General features: G+C 35.4%; 1 protein-coding gene across 4 annotated transcripts in view; it reads left to right on the top strand.

The window, feature by feature from the left end:
* The window catches only part of pde4ba (phosphodiesterase 4B, cAMP-specific a), a 117,464-nt gene that overhangs the window by 63,854 nt on the left and 30,863 nt on the right, over positions 1–22,747 (top strand). For 2 of the 4 annotated variants that reach the window (XM_043241459.1, XM_043241460.1), the window contains 4 exons: positions 18,967–19,161; positions 20,256–20,292; positions 20,382–20,452; positions 21,907–21,956. In XM_043241459.1, the coding sequence (XP_043097394.1) occupies positions 18,967–19,161; positions 20,256–20,292; positions 20,382–20,452; positions 21,907–21,956 (353 nt within the window). Of the gene's footprint in view, positions 1–3,457; positions 3,609–10,905; positions 11,069–18,966; positions 19,162–20,255; positions 20,293–20,381; positions 20,453–21,906; positions 21,957–22,747 lie in introns of those variants that run through there. The other 2 variants (XM_043241461.1, XM_043241462.1) reach the window with 2 other exon arrangements.

Below are 22,747 nucleotides of genomic sequence, written 5' to 3'. Positions count from 1 at the left end.
TAGAGTATATATGTGCAACAGATGTGTTTCATGTTCCAGTCTTTTGAGAGCCAAGTCCATCTTTAAGATTAATTTATAGCATGGGTTTCTGTGTCCGAAACAGGCATCGTCTCAGGTGGTTTCTCACGCCATAGTGAAAAGCACCTGCAGAAATCTGACCCAGCAAAATTCTCCTTCTAAGGATACACCTGCACATTTTGATATCCTTTTCTTCAACAACAAGCAATTAATAAACCGTTGTCCAATTTTTAACCAGCACCTGCGTTTTGCTGTTAAAATTCCACGATTTGCTTTTATGACAGACTACAGAATTTTTTAGGCTGTCAACTAATTAAATATGTTTTTTTTTTTTATCATTTCAAGTTGATGATCTTATTTAGCTATAATAATAATAAATACCTGTGTAAAATGTATTTTACCTTTAAAACTAAAACTTTCACAACCCAAGGCTGTTGTAAATCAATTTCTGTTGTGGTTGTTGTTTTGTTTTCCTACGGAATTAACAAGTAAAAAGAACAAGACATAAACTTCTCCTTGTTTATATTCAAAACATGAGAAAATACTTTTATTTTCAATACTTCAGTCATTCAAGGGGAAAAAACTCATCAGTGTTGTACGATTAATAATCAGACACTTCCGTGTGAATCAGTTAAAAAAAAAAAGAAATAATACATAATCAACGTACAAAACCTCTTAGCCTAGTTATCTTTGTACTACAGTATGCTAAAGTATGTGTGAACTAGTGTCACAATATAAGTGCTCCACTACATTAATATTGTGGCCAAATTAATTCACAGTGATGATATTATTGCAGTATCTACAGAGGTTTTTAACTTTATATTAAGTGCCCTTAACTACTGCGTATATTTAACTGAATCATTTGGCATATGTGTACATGTTTTACACTGTACTTGCCATATCTTGTCATATCAAAAATATTGTATTTATTCATTTACAGTGCATTTATAATTACACTGTTGACTCCTCCCTTAAATCTACCCGTACCACCAAACCTGTGCATAACGTCACCTATCTTCCACCTGAATAAACAAAACTGTTTTGCAATACAATATGAACACTGTGTATGTATTTATTGGTGCGAGTGCAGAGTAGTTAAGGCTGCTTGATATGAAGTAAAACCCTCAAAAGATTAGTAGAGGGAGACGGAGAGAGTTTGCATACAAAGAAATAGCTTACTGTTTATAGGTACTTTCTTCCTTTACACTTCCTCCTCCTTTTTTCTGTTTTGTGGCTTGTGGCCACCAGCATTAAGGTACAATTATATTTTAACAGAATTTGCATTATTTATTAAATATCCAGTAACAATGTTAAAGTAGCTAGCAAATGCTCAGGGGTGTGTTTAGTGTTCCGGGGGCCCTAAACAAGTGGTCCTGCGATCAATTTTGGGGTAGAGATGGGTTTTGTTTTAAATTAAAAAGAAAATGTAACAGAGAATAGCTATCTTTAAGAAAATTAAATAAAATATTGACCTTGTCATGGAGCAAGAGTGTCCCTCTCTTATCATCTATAGTGATTATCTGTAGTGATTTACAGACATTTGATCAGGGCATGAGTTTCATTTTTGAAAAGGGAGAATTTTTAGATGCTTCTTTTTTTTAATTTGTATTTAAATGTTTTCTCCCGCAGTGTATTTTTGTTTTTACAGTTGTTGAGTGTGCATGAGTACACAGTCTCTGGAAAGCTCACACGAATGCGTAATGTTTATAAATACTGGCCAAACTTAAAGAAATTATAACCTTTAGTGACGATGCATATAAACTCTGACGATTCTGGTGTCGACCGTTCAGTGTGCAGCTTATAGTGCAGACGACTTGAAATTCACCCAGAGCGCAAAAAAGCAATGACTGACACAAAAAGTCAGTAACTGGTGTTTATACGGTTTGCTATTTGCAGGAAGAGCCACAGAACAAATCACTACACAAACATGAATTGATCTTTTTAGTAAACAGACTGACTGAATTCAAAAGTATTTACCATTGATTGAGATTTTACTGCAAGCTATTTTTAGATGAATATTGATGACACATAATGAATAAACATTTCTTTAAAGGAAGAAGTGCATTTAATTATAAACTGAATTATTTAACTTAACTGAAAAGTAACGACAAACACATCAGTGCAAACAATGCAAACATCTGTAAACAATGGGGTGGTAATTAGCATGATTTATTCATACTGTGATGGTGCATGCTGGGGGAAAATAGTGTGAGAGAAATGGATGTTATAATAATTAACAAGAACAATTAAAAAATGGCACACGCAAGTCTTCAAAGTCATCAAAAATTTCTGTAAAAACCGTAATAGTGTGAAATGTTGCAACTTTATTTCAATTGTAATGCCAGGTTCTGTCGTGAAACCCTGTATGGCACAGGCTGATGGGCCCTTAAAGGGATATTTCACCCAAAAATAAAAATGTGATGTTTATCTGCTTAACCCGTATGTGACTGCTATAGGTTATTATATATGCTATTTGTGCAGCAGCAGTATATCTTAAATCCTCACAGCGCCACGTTGCCGTATGTAATGGCAATAGCAAGCTCCTGTACTTGCTTGCAGCAGCAATAATCTACAACAACAGCAATAACCTACAGCAGCAGCAGCAGCAGCGTAACACATATATTCCCCCAAAACCAAATACATTAATAGTCATATCCATTACCACGCTAAAATCTCTGGAGATTTATAATATTACCTATTTGAAATGTTATACATTTCAGATTTGATAAATTGTATGTAGTATTATTTATTACGATTGTCGTTATTTACATCTTACTGACCTCACTTTTACTTAAACCGTAGCTCTCTATTAGCTTGCACCCAAAAACTAGATTTCCAGACTCTAAATAAAGCTACAAAAACAACTCAAAAAATAGTCCTAAATATAGAACCGAAATAGCCAGTCAGGGCCAGAGAGATACCAAATAAAAGGGATCATCTGCTAATCTCTCTCCTTTAGGACAGAAAGATACAACTATAATGGATTTTGGATAAAGCATAAATCCTCTGAAACTGTCATCACCACAGAGATCAGCGGGGCGTCTGGTTTCCATTTTCTAGACTGTTACCATGTGTACAGTCTACTTGTTGATGAAATCCATCAGAGTAACGTTTAAACCGTGCAAGAAAGGTAGGCACGTGTCTTCTGTCTCTAAGTGCGACTGGAAACAGAGAGAGTGTGTTTTCCCCTGCACTCCGGATCTTCTTGTTTACCGCTGAGCAGAGGCCACCGTCTTCCTGTTTTTGAAAGTAAAGAGCTGCGGTACACTCAAGAGAGACACTGTTTCTGTCAGGTGTGAGCGGACCCATGATACTCGACCCCCTGAGGAGGTAGAAGCGTGACCGACTGACAATGCAACCAGAGACTCCCACTAACAGATACAGTAACCCTCTCTCTGCTGCCCTGAGTCCCTCCAGCGTTTTTGACTGCTGGAAGGATGAGTTTAGAGTTCAAAGAGCTTCCATTGGACGACAGCTGAATCTGTTGGGAGTTTAAATATGACGGATTTTGACCTGTCGGACAACAAGAGCTTTCTAAAGTCGTGTCTGAGTCTGGGTACCTACTCGTACCGCCGGCACTCTTGGGTCTGGTAAGCACGAATGTGGGCGTAAGGTTGTAACTGCTGCAGCCACCTGTTCTTTTGTTTGGATTAGTTGACTAAGCTTGCGTAACTTGTAATGTCAAATCAAACTAATTTATGTCCTAAGTGTACCGTTTTTTTTTTTTTTTTTTTTTGGAGCAGAATGTTGGCTCTTAAACTTCGTGCCCTCACAGTTTTAAGGTTATCCGTTTCTTGTATCAGAGGCTTTTAAGGATTTTCAAAGTTTATATGGCACCCTACTCCGGCACACAGAGATCCAGGTGGATGGGGTTTAATTTTATTCGTGCAGAAGAGACTTGGCAAGCGAGCGTGACTGTGAAAGAACTTTTTTCCAGTAATTTCTTTGAAAAGAGCGAATTTCTTAAAAGAAATCAGCTGTCTTGCTCTTGAAAATGTATGACCTTTTACCACTCTCTCTCAGCTTGACATATTCTCATCGCTCTCACTCATTGATAGCCAGGCTTAATGGAAGAGCCAAATGGATTCATTTTGTGGTTGGTTTAGTGCTTATTCAGTATTTTTTTTATATATTTAAACTTAATAAAGTAGTATATTCATTGAGAGAGATGCTTAAATGTGCACTCTTTTCTTGTTGTTTTGTTGATAGTTATGAATGTTGCCTTGGGTGTTAGACTGACACCTAGTGGCTGGAAGATGCACCTTGCAAAAACAAAAGTACAGTTCATCAGTATTCAGTGACCAAAAATATAGGAGTTATTTTAGGGAAAAGGTGTCGATTTTGGCTGGTCTTGTGATCTCAAAATGGCTGACCCCATGAGAACGATCCTCTCCATCTAAAAGAGTAAATAACTTTAATTAAATCGACTCATTATATACACTACAAACATTACAAGTCAGAGAGATATGAATGTATTGCATCAAAATCTGTTAATATTTTACTAGGTTAGGAGTGGATAATTTTAACAGTTGCTTATTAATCGTGCAAAATACATACCGTATACTACTACTGTATACTGTAATTAACTATTACAGAATGAATCAAATAGCATAGACTTCCTCATGGATAAATACATATTTGCGTATTTCATTTAATTCTGTTTCATATCCTGTGCGCAATAACCTGTCCCTGTCTTTTGATCATTGCCATTTTTAAGTGCCGGCAATGCATTGTTGCCAAATATTGCTATGAAATAACAACAAACTATCAAAAAAGATAAGATAAAGATACCGCTTAAACCTGAACCGGAACAACCCACTTGGTTAACTATCAAAAGTGACAAATTCAGTGGAAAAGACTTTTTCAAAAAAGTTTATAATAGTTGCTCCCATGCATTCACTCAAGCCTCGTTCACTCTGGCAGCGTTATGGAGCGATCATCTTCATACGATGGCTTCTAAACCTTCTTGCAGACTGTCTAAACTTAATTATACATGCAGACACTCATAAGGGGTTTTAATTAGCAAACTACTCATTCAGAGAACAAGAAATTTTAACATGGAAAATTTACGGTGGTCCAACCTCACAGCTGGCTTCAGGCCTGATTAGTTGAGAGTCATTATGTTAATTCAGATCACTTTAACAATTAAGTTGTAGATCAGTAGTGAGTGAGATAGACTGTTGCTTATGTATGCCTGTATTGTGTTTGACAGGATTAGGTGCACATGCTCACCTCGAGAAGGCAGCTGTCATGCATGTATGGCAGATCAGCTTACAGCATGCTTTGTGAGAGGGTCATAGAATACTCTGCTTTGTGCATATCATGTCCAACAACAGCCCTGACCCCTCTAACAGTGCAATACAAGTATCTGATATGGAAAAATTGATATAGCGTGCATTCAGAAAACAGTGAAGTCAGGGACTGAACTAACCTACATGATTTTTCAGTTAAATTTTCCTGTTCAAAAGAAAGCATCAACACGGTTTTACAGAGTTTACACTATTTAATGTAGGAAATGCATTGAATTAAAATAACAAGTAGATATAGTAATATAGTGCTTTTGGGATGTATGCCGTAATAGAAATAATATATGTGACAAATACTATAATACAAAGCACCTTGGTGTGTCTTGTAAATGCTGTGGTATATGAATAAGTTAATTGGTAATGTGGCATATTAGACTTTCATCTAAAAACAAAAACAATAAAGAGCCTCATGGCCTTGTGGACATATATTGTGATAAATTAATACCTAATATACTGTATAGCATTTTACTTTACTTTACTGTCAGGGTAATATACAGTGTACAATATACAATGTTTGGGTGGTACAGTCTTCACTGGACTGATCAGGTATTATACATTAATCCTTTATAATACATATTTAACTCATAGTAAGCATTTTTAAGAACTTTTGAAGCATTTTGAAGCATTTAAGGACATTTGAAGCATTCCTATTATCAGTTCAGCCACTTTTTGAATTCAACCTGAAACTTAATTCACAGTTCGCCATCCCTATACTTCCGCTTCCCTTTCTCACCTCCAACCTAAGTGAGATTTCAAATCACCTGAATTACAGATGGAACTGATCCCAGAGCTTCAATACAGTCTATTTGCTCAATTATGGAATACATTACGCATTAAGCGGCAGACGCCTGATAGGGCCGCATTACTCAAGAAAATGAGAAGCGGTTATGTGTCATTTTCATGATCAGCGGGCAGTTATCCTAGTAGCTGAAACTTAAGTGCTGTTCTGTGTTTTTGCCAGTCAGATAAGCTTGTATAGAGTTAGCGGTGAAAGGTGAAAGCGTGTAGATTGGGTCCGCTGGGCTCTCAGATAGCCGGCTTCGCAGTGGGAGTTCACCTCTCCATCTTCCCTACCTGTGCCCATCTGGAGAAGACCAGCCTTTACTCTGCCCTCTAACACTCATTTCCGCGAGTTCTTTTCTTTTCTCACCTTTTAATAGCCTTTCTGACTTCTGTTTTCCTCTTAATGTCTTTTCTTCACTTGCTTTAAAGCAATAGTTCACCCAAAAATGAAAACCGCCAACATTTATTTAGTTTGATCCATATTATAAACCTTCTGAAGTTATAGAATTGTTTTATTTAGGACTTCATGATAATGGTTAAACAGAATTATTAATCACAATCTGTGCCATTTTAGAAATGCCTTTTTACATTTCATCAGAATTATTATATTATTCAGATTCATTAATCACGAGAATGTCAGCTGGTTTATTTGACCTCATCCTGTTTCCTAATTAATCATATAAATTGACTCATTATAAATTGACTCACGTTAAGACATTCATTGTGAAGTCAAAATACGAAGCTTCCTTAAAAAGCCAAACCAGTAAAATGCACGATTTTTTTATATTAAAACAACAGCAGAATTGTGTTGTGTATTTATTCGGTCACAAGCGATACTGTTTCAAGTTCAGATTCATTACAGTTCAGATTCACTTGCAAATTTAGTCGCAGCAAGAAATACAAGTGATTGCATGAAAGAAAACAGACCGGAGAACACTAGATATCTAAATAAGAAGAAAGCTCTGATTGGCAACTAGCTGATTTCTAACTGATTAGCTCTGACATCTGGCAACCAGAAGCATGAGGCTTCTTCCAATGCAGGATAATGAAAATTTATGAATAAAAATGTTACATTTTTGTATAAATAACCATTAAATAAATATAGCAGAAATTGTGATCCCGATTAAAATAGTTTTTTTGTTATTTGAGGAACGCACCAAAATTGCAACGTCAATGTTTCCTTATGCAGAATTATCAAAAGGTTTTAGATGACGAAGGGTTTTCATTTCTGGGTGAACTGTCCCTTTAACTGTTCCTTTTTTTCCTATCTCCTTGGCTGTCCTCTGTCTCACACCTGTCAAAGAACATCACATCTGTGAATAAATCAAAGAGAAGCATGAAGTTCCTATTGGACTTGTTAGATTGAATTAGACAGAGCAGGTAAACAAAGGTCTGTGCTCTTTGATTAGAAGTGAGAGAGCGAGTGTGTCACACAAATCAGTGAAATATCCCCTAGAGTGACAGGTATGTGCATGTTATGCAATGATTTAGGGATTTTGAACACATTAAGACAGAATAAGACAATGACCGCAGAGAAGACATTTAGGAGAAATGTTTAGTTAATGGTTCTCTATCATATTATGTATAAAATGACTCTGCCAATGAGTGTTCATAAAAGAATTTGTTTAGAGTTTACAGTTTATTCACGTTTGTTCAGTTCTGTCAAAAGTACAGAATTATAGAGTAACAAAAATACAGTTTTAGCTTTAAATCAAAAATGACTCCCTAATCCATGTTTTCTTTTCCACAGTTTTTCTAGGCTACCGGAGGTGAAATTGTAATTAAAGATAATTTGTAATCAGTTTGCTTGAACGCCTCAAAGTCAATCACCAATCAAGCCTAGCCGCAGTCAGAGAAATGGCATTCGAACTGAGAGCTGGCATGACGCTGTCCTCTCTTTGTCTTCTGTGTAAGAGCTACTCGGGTATCAGGGTGTCAAGTATGGAGGTTAGTTGTAAGTAACCACTCAAAGTAACCAAGTAGGTGAAGTTTGCTTAGTGATTCTGGACTGATTCTTCTCAGCCTGTTTGTAGACGGTTAGTCAGCCTTTTGCTGTTCACACTGACAGAAATGAGTGTCTTCATAGGATACATATTCTTTGAAGAATATTTGTAACCGAACACTTAATTTAAATAGTAAGGAGAGAGAAAGGGCTACAGAAGCCCATGGCTACCATCAGCTGGTTTTGTCAAAATCGCTTTTTTTTTTTTTTTTTTTTAGATATTTTTTTAACCTTAAATCTGCTGGATTCAATATAGGATGTTTTTTTAAGTGATATTCAGTTGTCAATTAAATGAACGATCAAATATCGAACCTAATTCTCAATACATGAAAATAAGTGCGGAAGCTTGTGTAAAGAGGTGTGTAAAGTGGTATTTTCTTATGTATTTGAACATTTGAAGATGTAAAAAACTATAAATGTTCATCTTTAAATTATGGTCATCTTTATATGAAATGGTCTAAAACATTTGAAAGACTTAAAGCAGACAGTTTTGGTATTTTCTTGTGCAAAATAATTAGAAAATGGCATTTTTATTTGTTAAATAAATAAATGAAATATATACTGTTATTTGCAATGTTTAATAAGCATAGGAGTTATTGGCACATAGGATATATTGGTAGGAGGCCTATATTGCTCATTATGAGTCGTCCTGTTTACTGTTGAAGTTTGATCTATTACTTCATTAATATTAATTAGTTGCTCATCATCTCATCTCAATTAAGTTTTACTTTCCCAAATGATCATAAAAGACTCAGCAGGCAAGGTTTTTATTAAATGTCAACTCAGTGTTACTTGACGCTGGATATTTTTTTATGTGTAAACGCTGCCATCTAGTGGACAAAACAGCGCACTGTTGTAAGTGTCACCAGCATTTGTAGCATCGCTACTTTCTAGGTTTCTGTGCACCCCGAACCCATGAGCCCTTAACAGCCGTTTCCATTTTAATGCAGCATCTTTCATTAAAATCATTAAATGGATGACATACAATAAGCACATTAAATAAATGACTCAATCGCATAGCTTCTGAGACTAGTGTCTCGCATGTTTAGATTAGACACATTCTGAGGAATGACGCTTAATTGTTTCGTGTCGACATGTCGTGTTGTGACATTTTTTCACACTTAGTCAACCTTGAATTCACAAGCGGCCTGTTTGACTCAGTCTTTCTTTTCCCATCATCATCAGCTGTACGGTAGACAGATCTTCCCCTGCACATTGCCATTGTCTCATCTGCTCCTCCGCTCAGCTCGAATTTCACACTTAGAAAATAGTTTTGTCTTGTGTTAAAGTTTACTCTGTTTAGTTTAATGTGTCTCTTCACAGCTTCATTTCCTCGCAGCAGAGCTCTTGGACGAGTAAGCATCTCAGCGTTTCACACAATGACAGATCGGTCTTCTTTAAGGGGGTTTTTGTGATTTTCAGGGAACTCTTTAATCCACCTGCCACGTCATCAGACATCAAACAATAGTGACTTGTGTAGGAAAAACTCGTAAGGAGGAATGATTGGAATGTTTTGCAATTCTATAACACAAAAACACTTCTCAATGATGTTCATGGTGTTTCCTGGAGTGGATTTCTGTTTTGGAATATTTTTATTGAACTTAATTCGGTACATGCTCCACATGTGTAAGCAAAATAAAAGAGAGAAAGAAAGAAGACAGCATTCTCAAACACGCTATACTCCATACTCATACGCAGGACCGGAAACACAAGCTCATGCTGTTTTTTCTTCCACCGCATACCAGAGTTCGGTTGGATAACCTCTGACCTGTGAACTCACATCGCATTTCACCAACAGAGGATCTAAGAATCACAGCTTGATCTCTTGGCAAAAGTCAAACAACAGTAGATCTAGAGGTCTGATGCTCGAAGATCTCAAATTGTTAGCATACTATATAAAATATGATGCAATTAGCTGATGATTATTTTCATATTTTTGACTGATTGTACAGACAAAATGGGAGCAAAAAAAATTGGAGGCAAAGTAACTTTTATTCTAAAACTCAATTGAGTAATCTTATTTACAAGTAAGATTAAAATGTATAAAATATAAAGGTGTAATGATAGAAAGATTTGGCTTAAAGGGACAAGATGGTTATTTCTAGACTCAGTAGCCAATGTTATTTTTTATATTTGTTTTTTTATATTTATTACTTTTTTGTGTGTGTGTGTGTGTGTCGAAAGAGAGATAGAAATGACATATTTTTATATTCATTTTTTATATATATTTATTACTTTTGTGTGTGTGTGTGTGTGTGTGTGTAGAGAGAGAGAGAGAGAGAGAGAAATCACGTTGTAGTGAACTTATGCATCTCATCTCATGTTTCTCTGTAGTTTATGCATTAGCAATAATAATTTTAGTAATTTAATTAGACCAGTTCATACAAACAGCAGTGTGGTTATGCGTGTGCAGTTTTGGATGTATTTGTAGTAGGTTCCTCATCACTTTGAAGCTTTGAAGTCTTACCTCAAGTTTGTCACTTAACTAGACAGCGTTTCTTTTCAGTAGTCAGAAAAACCCCGTTTATACTTCTTCAGAACTATTCCAGCCACGTTCTGAGGAACCTAGAAAGCGCTAAAACATATTAATAACTTCATTAAATCAAACGGCGTGTATTTAGTTTGTGTCTGCAGCAGACATTTAGGAACGAGACATTCCGACTCCTCGCTGAGAGCTCCGCCCCAGGTTTCATGCGCGGCCGTCTTTTTCTCTCTCAGAGCTGAGTTGAGTGCTAGCGCAGCTGGACTTCAAAAGGAAGTGGCTGTGCGGTGAAGTTGAGCTCTGTGGGAGGGCATTAAGTGTTAGGGGAGTCATGCAGGGGAGACGCTGCTAGAGCGCGCTGAGCAGCACGGCGGTGTGTTCCAGGGCCATGCTCCGCAGGTCGCCCTGCCACAGAGGCAGGGTTCATTTTGACTTCAGTGAGGAGGTGGTGAAGAGGCTGCACACCTCCACCTTAAGGTCAGAGCTAACCTCCTCTTCTTCTGACTGAATCTGGTTCACGCGCTTTCACACACTCTCTCTTCCTCCCTGTGCTTTTTTTTTTTCTGCTGTCTTAAATATGCAGTTACCGCAGCTAAATATCAAACGCTACTTTAAACATGGGCCACTGCTCGCAGTCTGTCTACGTCATGAATGTCTGTCTTTCTTTAGATGTCATCTTCATCTTTTCTGGGCAGTTCATTGTGATACATTTTTGTGGCTCAAGCAGTTTGTGCATGTGTTTGTGAGTAAACGGAGCTCTGTGTTTATATAAGAGTCAAATTGTTCACAGCTGTCGTACGTTTTCCATGGGGCTATTGTGTGTAAGCACCGGATTGCATGTTATACGCTCTCAGTTTGCTTGTGATATCAGTTGATACCTTCTACTGTAATTTCACACCTGAGACCTGTTCTTGCTTTACCTTGTTTGGATAAACATTACCACACAGCTTTAGCTCAATTCCGAACTCAAATAAGCTTCTGGAGTGAAAACATTTTACCCTAATTGGACTGAACACTGGTTTTCAGTACCCTCCTATGAGATGTTTGGAAATATATCGTGCATTGAAATTTTTATTTAATTTAGTTTAAATGTATTTTATTTTATATATTTTGAGATACTATTATGCTCTTATACTATTATTTTTATAGATATTTTGAACTATAAAATATAGTGATTTATAAAAAAATTTTCATCGTCATTTTATTTTTTCGTTAAAGTTTACTTAATTTTTGTGTGCTTTTGTTATTTTTATTTATTATTTCAGTTGTAATAATTTTAGTACATCAAGCTAAATTCAATAATAAATAAGAAATGTTACCCTTGGAAATGTTGCTGAAATTAAATAAATCGTGTTTTTTTTTGTTCGCTTTTTTCATTTTAGTTATTAGTGCATATATATATATTTTGTTTATATATATATATATATATATATATATATATATATATATATATATATATATATATATATATATATATATATATATATATATATATATATATATATATATATATATATATATATATATATATATATATATATATATATATATATATATATATAAATTTTTATTTTGTTTATTTATAATAAACTTGATTCAGTCATTTCCTGTTCTCTTCATTCATTTTAATTATGTATTTATGCAGACATTCAGTGTTCAATTTTTTGTTTTTTTGCCAGTTTTGCTATTTTTTGCATGTTTCAGTTTTTCCATGTGTATGAGTGCACTGTTTCTTCGGTTATGAATATGTCTTTGTGTCAATGTCTAATGCATGTTTATATACACTCTAATTGTCAAACACATGAATGAATGAGTTTGTGAACATCTGTGTTTACACACAGCATGCTCTGACGTCCAGGCAGGGTGTGTAAAGGTCTCCTATTACTTCAAATGCCAACAAAGATAATCTCCACGTTGTTTGGATTTGTGCTAATAGGCAAAAATGTGTGACTTGAAACTGATCTCTTTTACCTACTGAGTTACCTACACAATATGCTGCCTATAGATGGCATATGTGAATTGTGTTTAGTGACATTGAAATACAACCTTTGAGGTCAGAGATATTTTGTTGGATTTTATTGATAAGTGCATAAGTGTAATGAATGACAATAACGTCCTCCTCACTTTCCCCACGGTGGAGATTATGTACGGTGCACAGATATTCATACAGTTTACAATACAAAATATACATAATATACACAATCTTTTTATTTTTAAAAGAATAACTTTACAAAAAATGCTGTTCTTTTCAAACTTTCAGTTCATTAAAGTATCCTGAAAAAAATCTTTGATATTGATAATAGCAATAAATATTCTTAAGCACCAAATTAGCATTTAAGAAAGACTTCTGAAAGATCATGCGAATCTGAAACCTGGAAAAATAGCTGCGGAAAATTCAGATATGCCACCACAGGAAAATACATTAAAATATAAAATATTCATGTTTTACATTCAAATATACAAAAACAAAATGCCTGTTTTAGAAATGTAATATAAACACAGTTCTTTAAAAAGTATAATATTTTACAATATGACTATTTTTTTAAATACTGTATTTGTTTTATCAACTTCATACCTCCCCAAACTTCTGAAAAGTGCTGTATACAAACTGATATACACAACCTGCAATATACACAACCACAATATACATAATGTGCATAATATTAAACATGTTAACAATTTTTTATAAAGGATCTGACATTTAAAAATGTGGTATTAAACAGTTTTTAGTTCATTTGAATGACAAACAGTGCATTTATTGTCTCACGTATGTCTGTGGTAGTGATCTGAACATACTGTATTAGGCATTAGGACCAAGTCAGCAGCGATTACTCCAGGGGGGGTTTCTCTTGCGATTAGTCTACTAAAGTTGGCACAAACAAACATTCTTTTGCATACCAGCCGATTTCTTCAAAACAACCACGTCATCTTAAATGATCTCCAGAGCTGGGCATCTGTTTATTCTAAAATATGTCATGGAAAATCAGCAGGCATTCTGCATTTTTTTTTAGCCTCGTAGAATGACATTTAAAGCAGGGTCCACAGCCTTGAATTTTCTCACGGACGTACCCAAATGAACTTCCCTTTTCTGTCTCTGAGTTTCTGATGCCACAGTAGAATCCAGTGTGACTTGAAGTCCTCAGAAGTCCCCTTCTTCCCTACAAACATGTGATCAAATCAAGCATTACAAAAGTTCTATGATGCCTGATAATGTAGTCATTTAATTGCTCATATGTTACGGTGAAATCCATTTTGTCATTTTGTCAAGCAGTTCCACTAACAGGCAGAGGAACTGAAAATGTATGTGAGACACAGAGACCTTTTATGATCTGAAACCCATTATAGCGTCTATTTGTGTGAAGACGGACCATTGTTAAAGTGGTGGCAATTTAGGCAAAGCAGACAAGTAGAGGATGTCTTTTGGAGCTGCCCTACATAAACTATTATTGTGTTGTGAATGTGTTACCAGACAGTGACTCAACAGCAGTCACAGGATAATCAGGATAATTAGATACTCACTGGAAACAACATCTTCTCCTTTTTGTTTCATGGTGAGAATATAAACACCAAATCATTCTATTTAATTGCTGAAAACCATTTTCATTAGCTTAAAAATGTCGCCTCGTAACTTTAAAACAACAAAGGGATGTTTGATGAAAATGGTAAAAAAAAAAAAATACATTTAATGGTTCATAATAAATATTTTGCCTGTTCATTGAACAGTGTTGTTATAGTTAACTAAAACTATAAAACATTTCAGTAATTTAAATAAAATAAAATTATAAATAAATATTGATATTTAGTAAAAAAAAAAAAAAAAAAAAAAAAAAAAAAAAAAAAAAAAAAAAAAAGAAATTTATATTGAAATTAAAAATATTTTCCTGGCAACTAAATGAAATAAGAACTAAATTTTAATAATACTAAAACTGAAATAAAAACAAATTACTATAAAAAAAGTGCATAACAAAATAAGTTTGTTATACACTAACAAACGTAAAAAATAAAGTAAAATAATATAATAGTATATAAATATTACTGAAATAAGATTGTAATTGAGCAATAGTGAAAGACCTTTAGAGTGTTTTGTGTTCTTAGAGACTGTCTATATGCTTGTGTACTCATAAACACTCACATTAACATTTAGCAGATATCTAGTTCTGACTTAAAGTTACAGTCTAGTCTTTCACTTTTTGGAAACAAATCCAATATATTTATTAATCATCCTGTGCATATCATAGTTGCAGGGTCGCCAACTTTTAAGTTCAGCTTGAGTGATTTTTTTTTTTTTTTTTTTTTTTTTTAATCCCAGTTCAATATGTATGTTGTATGGCTTGTAAAAAAAAAAGGGGATAAAATCATTTGTTGAGTTCCTTATTAGCTTGGTATTGGTATTGGTATTAACTTGGTTTAAATTCAGTATTTGCTTGCATTTATTATGCATAATTATGTGAGTATCCTAAAAAATGGATGTAGACCTAAGATATTAACTTCCATTGAAAAAAAAAAATCTAGTGTTTAATCATGTCTAAATATTTGAAGAGTTCAGATCCAAAAGCCTCTAAAAGTCATCTTGGTCAAAAATGAGATAATGATACTGAGTGAATGTCCTCCACACATAGTATATGTTCATCAAGTACTTTCACTTGTAAATGTGTTAAATGCCAACCTCAAGCCACTGAGAAGTACCTGTGCTTAGATAGAAACCTATACATAGTAGCCAGAAAGAAATGTACCTAGGTTAACCATGGCATTACAATTTTTTTCTGACGACAAAATTACTCAAATTTGCCTTTTGCACTGAAATTTGAAACCCTTTTTTTCTATTTTAACCTACTACACTAATTGTAATAGTAATATTTAAAAAAAATAATTGAATTCATTAATGGACCATAATTATTGCACAAATAGTACCAAAATTTCTCCTCAAAATAGTAAAGAAATATTAATGAACTAAAATTAAAACACTCATTTAACTGAAAAACAGCTTTATAGTCACATTATTAAGTAAGCAATACCTGAGGGTTAAGAAAATCATATTAATGTTGCCTCTCCATCACTCTCCAGAATAAAATTATATTATAGATACCATCATCTTAATAATCAAGGCATAATATGCTTTAATGCTTACCAAAAATTGCTGCAAATACCCGTATAATAAATGCAATAGCGCTTTTAGCATAGCTTAGCATAGATCATTGAGTCCAATTAGACCATTAGCATCATATTCAGAAGTGACCAAAGAGTTTTGATATTTTTTCCTATATAAAACTTGACTCTTCTGTAGTTATATCATTTTCTAAGTTTCGAATGAAAATAAAATCTAAACTTTTTTTATTTTCTGCCGATCTTAGTACACATTAAAGGTTGCCAGTTTGGTGTGAACTTTACAAGGGCAGAGGCTAAAGGCTTTTCTCTCACACAAAATGCATGAGAGTTGGCAACCCCATAGCTGTCATGTACACTGAGTAAAGTTTGTTGGGCTATTAAAAAAAATGGCCAGACTTTCTGTTTCAGTATATACAACGTGGGGGTTTTTCAGTAGTGAGTGGTCAGCTTGTCCACTTTACGTCTTGTACTTCCCTCTTAGTTAACCCTCTGGGGTCTAAAGTGATTTTAGGGCCCTTGAGATGTTTTGACATGTTCTGATATTTCTGCTTTTTTCAGCTGTTTATAACATATTATTATTATTATTATTATTATATATTATTATTAAAACAAAATATTTTTTTTTGTGATCAGCACAAACTGTTCCATCATAATAAGTGACCAAGGTGGATGTACGTGTTTGCATTTTTTTAGAAAAAAAAAAATGATATGTGGTTCGTAAGTTTTGGGGAAATAGAAGTAGTCGAAATAAGGCACTAAAACCCATACTGAATAGTCCCGAATAAGCCTTTTGAGTAATCAGTCTTGTAGGCAATAATATGTACTTCAAAATAATGTCAAAAGCCATTTCACTTGCTTATTAACAGAAAACAATATATTAATTAAAATTTTCCTGTTATAAGTTTCCATGTTATAATGTCATGGGAATCAAAGATACTAGCTACAGCTGAGGTCAGAAGTATCGTTTCCTGGTAGCTTTTTTTTTCAGTCTTGACCTCTCCAGGGAGCTCAAATGACCCAGAGTGTATCCTTCTTCAGACACCACAGCTACTTCATGAAGTTGTCCATCAGACTAACATTGAAAGCTTGTTACAAAGAATTTCCATTTACTATAATAAAGAAGTGCCACTGAGAGTCATGTTCACAGTGAAAAAAAAACGCAACCGCCAGTCAGTCACTTTCCGTGCAAGCCTCTTTGGCTTTGCGTCATCTAATTCGTTTCGTTGGTTCAGCGTTTGATGTCGACTCAGCAGCAGCTTTTGCTTTATATCATAGTATCATAAAGCATTTCCTTATAGTTGAATACATGATCAAGCGGGCTGACTGTATATTGTATGGCGATAAATCACCAAAATGTACGGCTGTTTCGCATGGCATGTGTAAGCCTTTTACTACGTTTACTGGTTAGTCACACCCTTCCTGGAGGTTCACACTTAAGGAGTGTGGCATAAGTGTTTTAGAATTGCGTTTTGTTATAACTATTTTAGAATTATAATTGTTATTGTAGCAAGTGGTGAATGTAGCAACTCAGAAAGTCACTTTATTTACTGCGTAGAGCTGCGATGGCAGAAGTGTTGCTGTTTTTCTCTTACGCGTTGTTTGTGCCTGCAGCCAAAGATCACTGCGGCCACATCAGAATTTTTTTTTGTGTGGTTTTCCTTATTCGTAGTGCAAAGTCTCACTCTTCGTGTCTGACTGATGATCTCATTTAACAAATACTTACTATCCTCACTTTCAGTTGTATTGTACTTTTGTGTAACGTTAACGGGATTATTAAAAAAGCGATCATTTAAACGGCATGCTTCATAACGCGTGAAACAACTGCAGCTGAAAACGAAGAAGGGACAAAAGCGGGACGAGTAACACCGCGAACAGAAATACTGAGATGAAAGAAAATGAGAGATGCATTGATTGTAGTCACAAGACAGTGGCAGGATGCATAAACGCTTCGGTAAGACCAAGTAAACGGATGCATTTATAATTGAGTTTTGAAGATGAAATTTCACAGAGATGGCGGGGGCTGGGTATTCCAGTATCTAGAGTCTTTGTCGATTAATTGTTCAAGGAGGACACTCTGAACTTCTGAACTTATTTTTGATGGAATTATGTACCTTGAGTATAAAACAGCTGTGCAGGCTGTTATGTTATTATGTTATTTCCCCAAAAAATGTCCACAAATTCAGATCTCTTTTGTATCAAAACTTGGGTTAATCTTCTTATTTACATATTTGAGGTGTCAGTATCTTAGACTGATTAAACACAGCACACAACCTGTTTATATAAGGACTTGTTTTGCTCTTGCACAGGACTTGTACTGTACAATCTAGCTCGTCCTCAATACATTTTCTCACTCCATTGGCTGCAAGAAATGTGCTTACCCATTTTTAAAAAATCTAAGTGTGAAGCGTTGCTTTGCTGGGTTTAACAAGACGAAAACTCGGGGTTAAGTGCAGTTTAAAAACACAAATGCTATTGATGGTTGTTGTGAATGGCAGGCTAGCAGGAAAAGGGGCACAATCGGAGGAAGTTGATTCAGTTGGCTGTTGGTTGTCAGACGCCTGACCTCTGCGTGGATCGGGAGACGTCTCAATAACTCTCATTATGATCGGAAAAATATTCATATTAATGGATGTGTGTGTGGCTTGAATGTTTTAGCAAATTTCTATTGGTCAACAGCAGAAAAACAAGGAACTGTTTTTTTAATGGTTCTCCTATTCCCTAGTGTTTTATTTTTGTTTTTTTTTAACTTTGAGACTCTCCAGTGTTTGGAGCAACAGTGAAAGGTCACAAACCTCTGCCGTTCTGAGCGTAAAGACCATAGCTACTTCCTCCCGGTTAGCTCTGAAATCACAAGCGCATCTGAACCGAACACAAGCGTCTTTTGAAACTGTTTATTTGACTTGAACGTAATGTGTTTCCCTTTGCTTCTCTTCTTTTTGATGTGGGCTGAGACCATCACCACTATGTTTCCTTATGGTTTGGAAAGATGAGACATGCTTCCGCCCCGAGTGCTGGGAATCTCTGAGACTTTCCAGAGCTCTCCGGTCTCGGAGGACAGCTTGTGTATTTCTCCTGAAATTTTCATTAAGCTATATATAACTTTGAATCTCGAGGATGGCCAAGGTGGATCAGTACTGGCTTGGTTTCGACCTAACAATCTTATTGCAGAAATAATATTGTGTGTGTTAAAATGTCGTTCCAAAAAGGCACTTTAAATAGGTGCATGTGTTTTTACCTTAATTTTAATGTAAATTTTTTTGCTATTGCAGTTTCGATGTGGAAAATGGCCCGTCTGCGAGCTGCAGTCCTTTGGACCCCCAGGCCTCACCGGGTTCTGGCCTGGTTCTTCACACAAACTTTCCCGGCCACAACCAGCGGAGAGAGTCCTTCCTCTACCGCTCAGACAGCGACTATGACCTCTCACCAAAGTCAATGTCTCGCAACTCTTCTATCGCCTCAGAACTGTAAGTAAAGTTGTTTCATAGACAGGGCTTAGCCTAAACAAGGATTAGGCCGTAGATCAATTAATTTTTTACAAACACGCAATAGAAAAAAGCATTACTGGCGTGCATTTTAAGACAAAAAAGGCACCAACATAATTTAAGATCAGTGAGCGCAAGTTTCTTTTAGTTAAAAAAGCCGAGATTTGCATTTTAGTTAGACCAGGCTGTGAAACTGCTAAGAGCTACTTTTATGTATTAAACCTTTTGAAAACAGCACCTGAACTGGTTCGCTGGTCTTAAATCAGTTAAGAGCAACAATTTTTTAAGGGAAAAATATGGTATTTTGTGGGGTTTTCTCGCACATTGCAACTGTTAATGAAAATGAAGTTATTTTACTTTTCTTTTGTACTTTTACAAACAGTAATTACTGAATCGCTTTCGCTAATAAGCCAAGTTACTAGGACAGCACTTCACCCCGACTAAACCATCCAGCGTCTGAGTAATGTGAGGACTTTGAAGTTGTTTAATATGCCTCTTTTGTCATCAACGCTAGTATTTCTGTTTCCAAACATTTCTGCGGGGTAAAGGTGGAGGCGGGGCTGATTAGTGGAGTTGATTTATGCGCTGCTGCTCACGGCAGTGTGATTTGCATGCCAGAACGCATCTCAATCAAGGCCTTGTTTCCCAAGCCTTCTGGCAGTAACTGCCTGGAATTATATAAGAACGCATATTCCAGAGTCTTAGATGTCAAATATCTGTTGAACCCTGAGGATCGTGCTGGATTGTTCTTGGTAACCCATTTTTTGGTGCCATTTAGGGTCCTGATACTGAAAGGAACCTCATCCGACTCATCTGCAGGAGGCGAATGTAGCCAGACCGACTAGGTTATGTTTTGGTTATGTTTGCATGGTATAAGTGATGTCAGGAAAAGAAAATAATTTCAGGAAAAGTTTCGCCAGTTTTAGTTATTTGCCATTGGATCATTTAGAATAAGACCAAGAACGTGTTTTTAAAAAGCTAATAGGATCAATTTTGTTTTCGTGTCGACTTTATAGTGTATGCCTTGTTTGAGTGTCAATCGTTTAAGGTGTTAATGTATTCTTACTTGATTACAGGCATGGGGATGACTTGATAGTCACACCTTTTGCTCAGGTAAACACATCAGTGTCGTGTTTCTTTACGGATTACGTTTCAGATGGACGTGTGCTTGGTTTTACCTCACAGTTTTTGTCTCCTTTTAGGTTCTAGCAAGCCTTCGAAGTGTCAGAAACAACTTTACAGTCTTGACCAACGTTCAGTGCTCATCTAACAAGTGAGTATTATCGTAAACAGAAGCTGTATCTTCATCTAAACTTAAATAAATGATTCAAGTTAACTAAATGCTCTTAAAAAAATAGCTGATAAAAAATTATAATTCTGTTGATTACAGAAATGTTTGCAATATTTTTGACTTGCCCCATGATTGAAAAAATTGTAGTATTGGACTGCAAAATAAAAACGTAAATATGTATTACAAAATTTTATACGTGTTTACATGAGACTTTCGTGATAGAATCTCTCACCAGTCTGAAGAATAAAATAGCTTAATCTGTGGAAAGTTAAATCCAATCTTTTATCTCCTCTGACAATACAAAGCTACTAAACCTTGTCACTTTCACATGATGTCTGTAATGAAACCAGAGAAGAATATGATATAACTATCCACAAAACACTGTTTACATCGACTTAACTCCACCAACAGGGATGATGTCAGTAGTGCAGACCAAATAAAAACTCGAAACCGTATTGTTGCCAAAATGCCATTTTAGTCTTAAATAACACACTTTTATTGAATGAGATCATTAATACAAGTTATATATATATATATAATATAAAGTTTTTAAGCTTTATAAAATGTAAATGATAAAAAAGCTTCACAAAATATAGCAATATTCGTCTATTTATTGAAAATAGTTTATATTAATAAAGTTTATTATAGATATTATTATAAATGTAAACAAATATATACTCTATGTATATTTGATTAATTTTAATAATAAAAAAAAAATTACAGTCTGCTGTTTGTAAGACTGACCACAAGAGGGCAGTCTTTCCAATCGTTTGTTTTATATACTCTGCCACTCATGCACACTGACATTTCACTAGAGCCGTTTTCCACTTAACATGTCAACAGTTTTCAGGATTTCAAATCCCCGCCAAAAATCACTTGCCTACCGAAAAGATTTCCACATGCCCCTAAATTCCATTTTTCCACCTGAGCGATGAGGGTAAACTGAGAAAAGGGTATTTACTTGGTGTTATTCATGGAAGAACTATTTTGCCCTTCCAAATAACCATGGATCTACGTAAGGGCAATTATGCCGCACTGTTAGAGGCTTTTGTTGGGTTCTTCACTAGTCTGTCCAAGGGCAACCCAGTTCAGATGAGCTTGCAGGGAAATTCTACGGAAGTATTACGGAAAAGAGGACACACCCTGTGATATCATAATAATACGTCTGTATTAAAAGGGGAGTGTCACATCAAATCCATCATACACTTAATAAAAAAATATACTGCAGAATGCAAATGATTGAATAGAGCTTCTTTCGTCCTTCTTTAATGTGGAAATATGTTCATTGCTTTGGCGTTATCCTGTTGCAGTTCAAGATGACGCAAGGAATGACACACAAAGTGTTTGAATTTTAGGGGCTTTCAGCTTTTGTCATAACTGTTTGTTTGTATTTAGTCAGCCAATTTTTAGTGATTCTTCAAAATTTCCTTTCGCAGGAGGTCCCCCGTGTCCAACCAGCCCCCCATCACCAGAGTGTGCCTACCTGGTAAGAAAAATGTATTAAAAATGAGGTCTAAAAGTTGCAGAGCACTGTTTTATTACAAATGATACTATCAGCAAATCAATTCAAAGGAATAGTCCATCCAAAAAATTAAAAGATGTAGATAAGTCTGTTTCTTAGATAGCATTACAGATAGCACACAGCAGAAATTTAGCATTACATCATTTGCCCACCAACGGCTCAAACATGTCAAACAACTACATAATCCACAAATAATCCACATGATTCCAGTCCATCAAGTAACATCTTCTGAAGTGGAAATCTGTACGAGAAAGACACGTAATTGTTTTAAATGTGTTTGTTTTTTTACTTCAAACTGCTGCTGTGATCTAAATACTGGTCCTTTATCCCCAACATTTTTCCTGAGAGCAAAAGTAGTATTATCTGAATCAGGACAGAAGTAGGCACAAAACAAGCACTTTTTTGAATGGGCTTTTTTTACTGAAGGAAGTGATATTATGGATTATAAACTAGAAAAAAGTTCAATTAAAGGCATTTTCCACGCGTTTAAAATAACTCCTAGTTAAAGATTGTGAGTGTGTGTGTGTGTGCCTGTAAACACGTGTTTTGTTGTGCTTAAGTATATTTTTAATGATGGAGACCTCTTGTCGTGCTACGTGACTGCCCACGGCGTTGCCCTCTTGTATCCTTCATCATCACTCATCTCCACCGCAGCTTCTGCTGATTGGCCTGGCAGCGTTGAAACGTTTAGTAGACTCCCATACGCACACACTCAAGCAAGGTGCCCATATTAGTGGCTGTTTTGTCTAGTCGCA

Source organism: Puntigrus tetrazona, chromosome 6 (genome assembly GCF_018831695.1).
Source record: "Puntigrus tetrazona isolate hp1 chromosome 6, ASM1883169v1, whole genome shotgun sequence".
In the NCBI taxonomy this organism is placed as follows: Eukaryota; Metazoa; Chordata; class Actinopteri; order Cypriniformes; family Cyprinidae; genus Puntigrus; species Puntigrus tetrazona.
The sequence above is the reverse complement of the archived record's forward strand: the minus strand, read 5'-3'. Positions and strand labels throughout refer to the sequence as shown.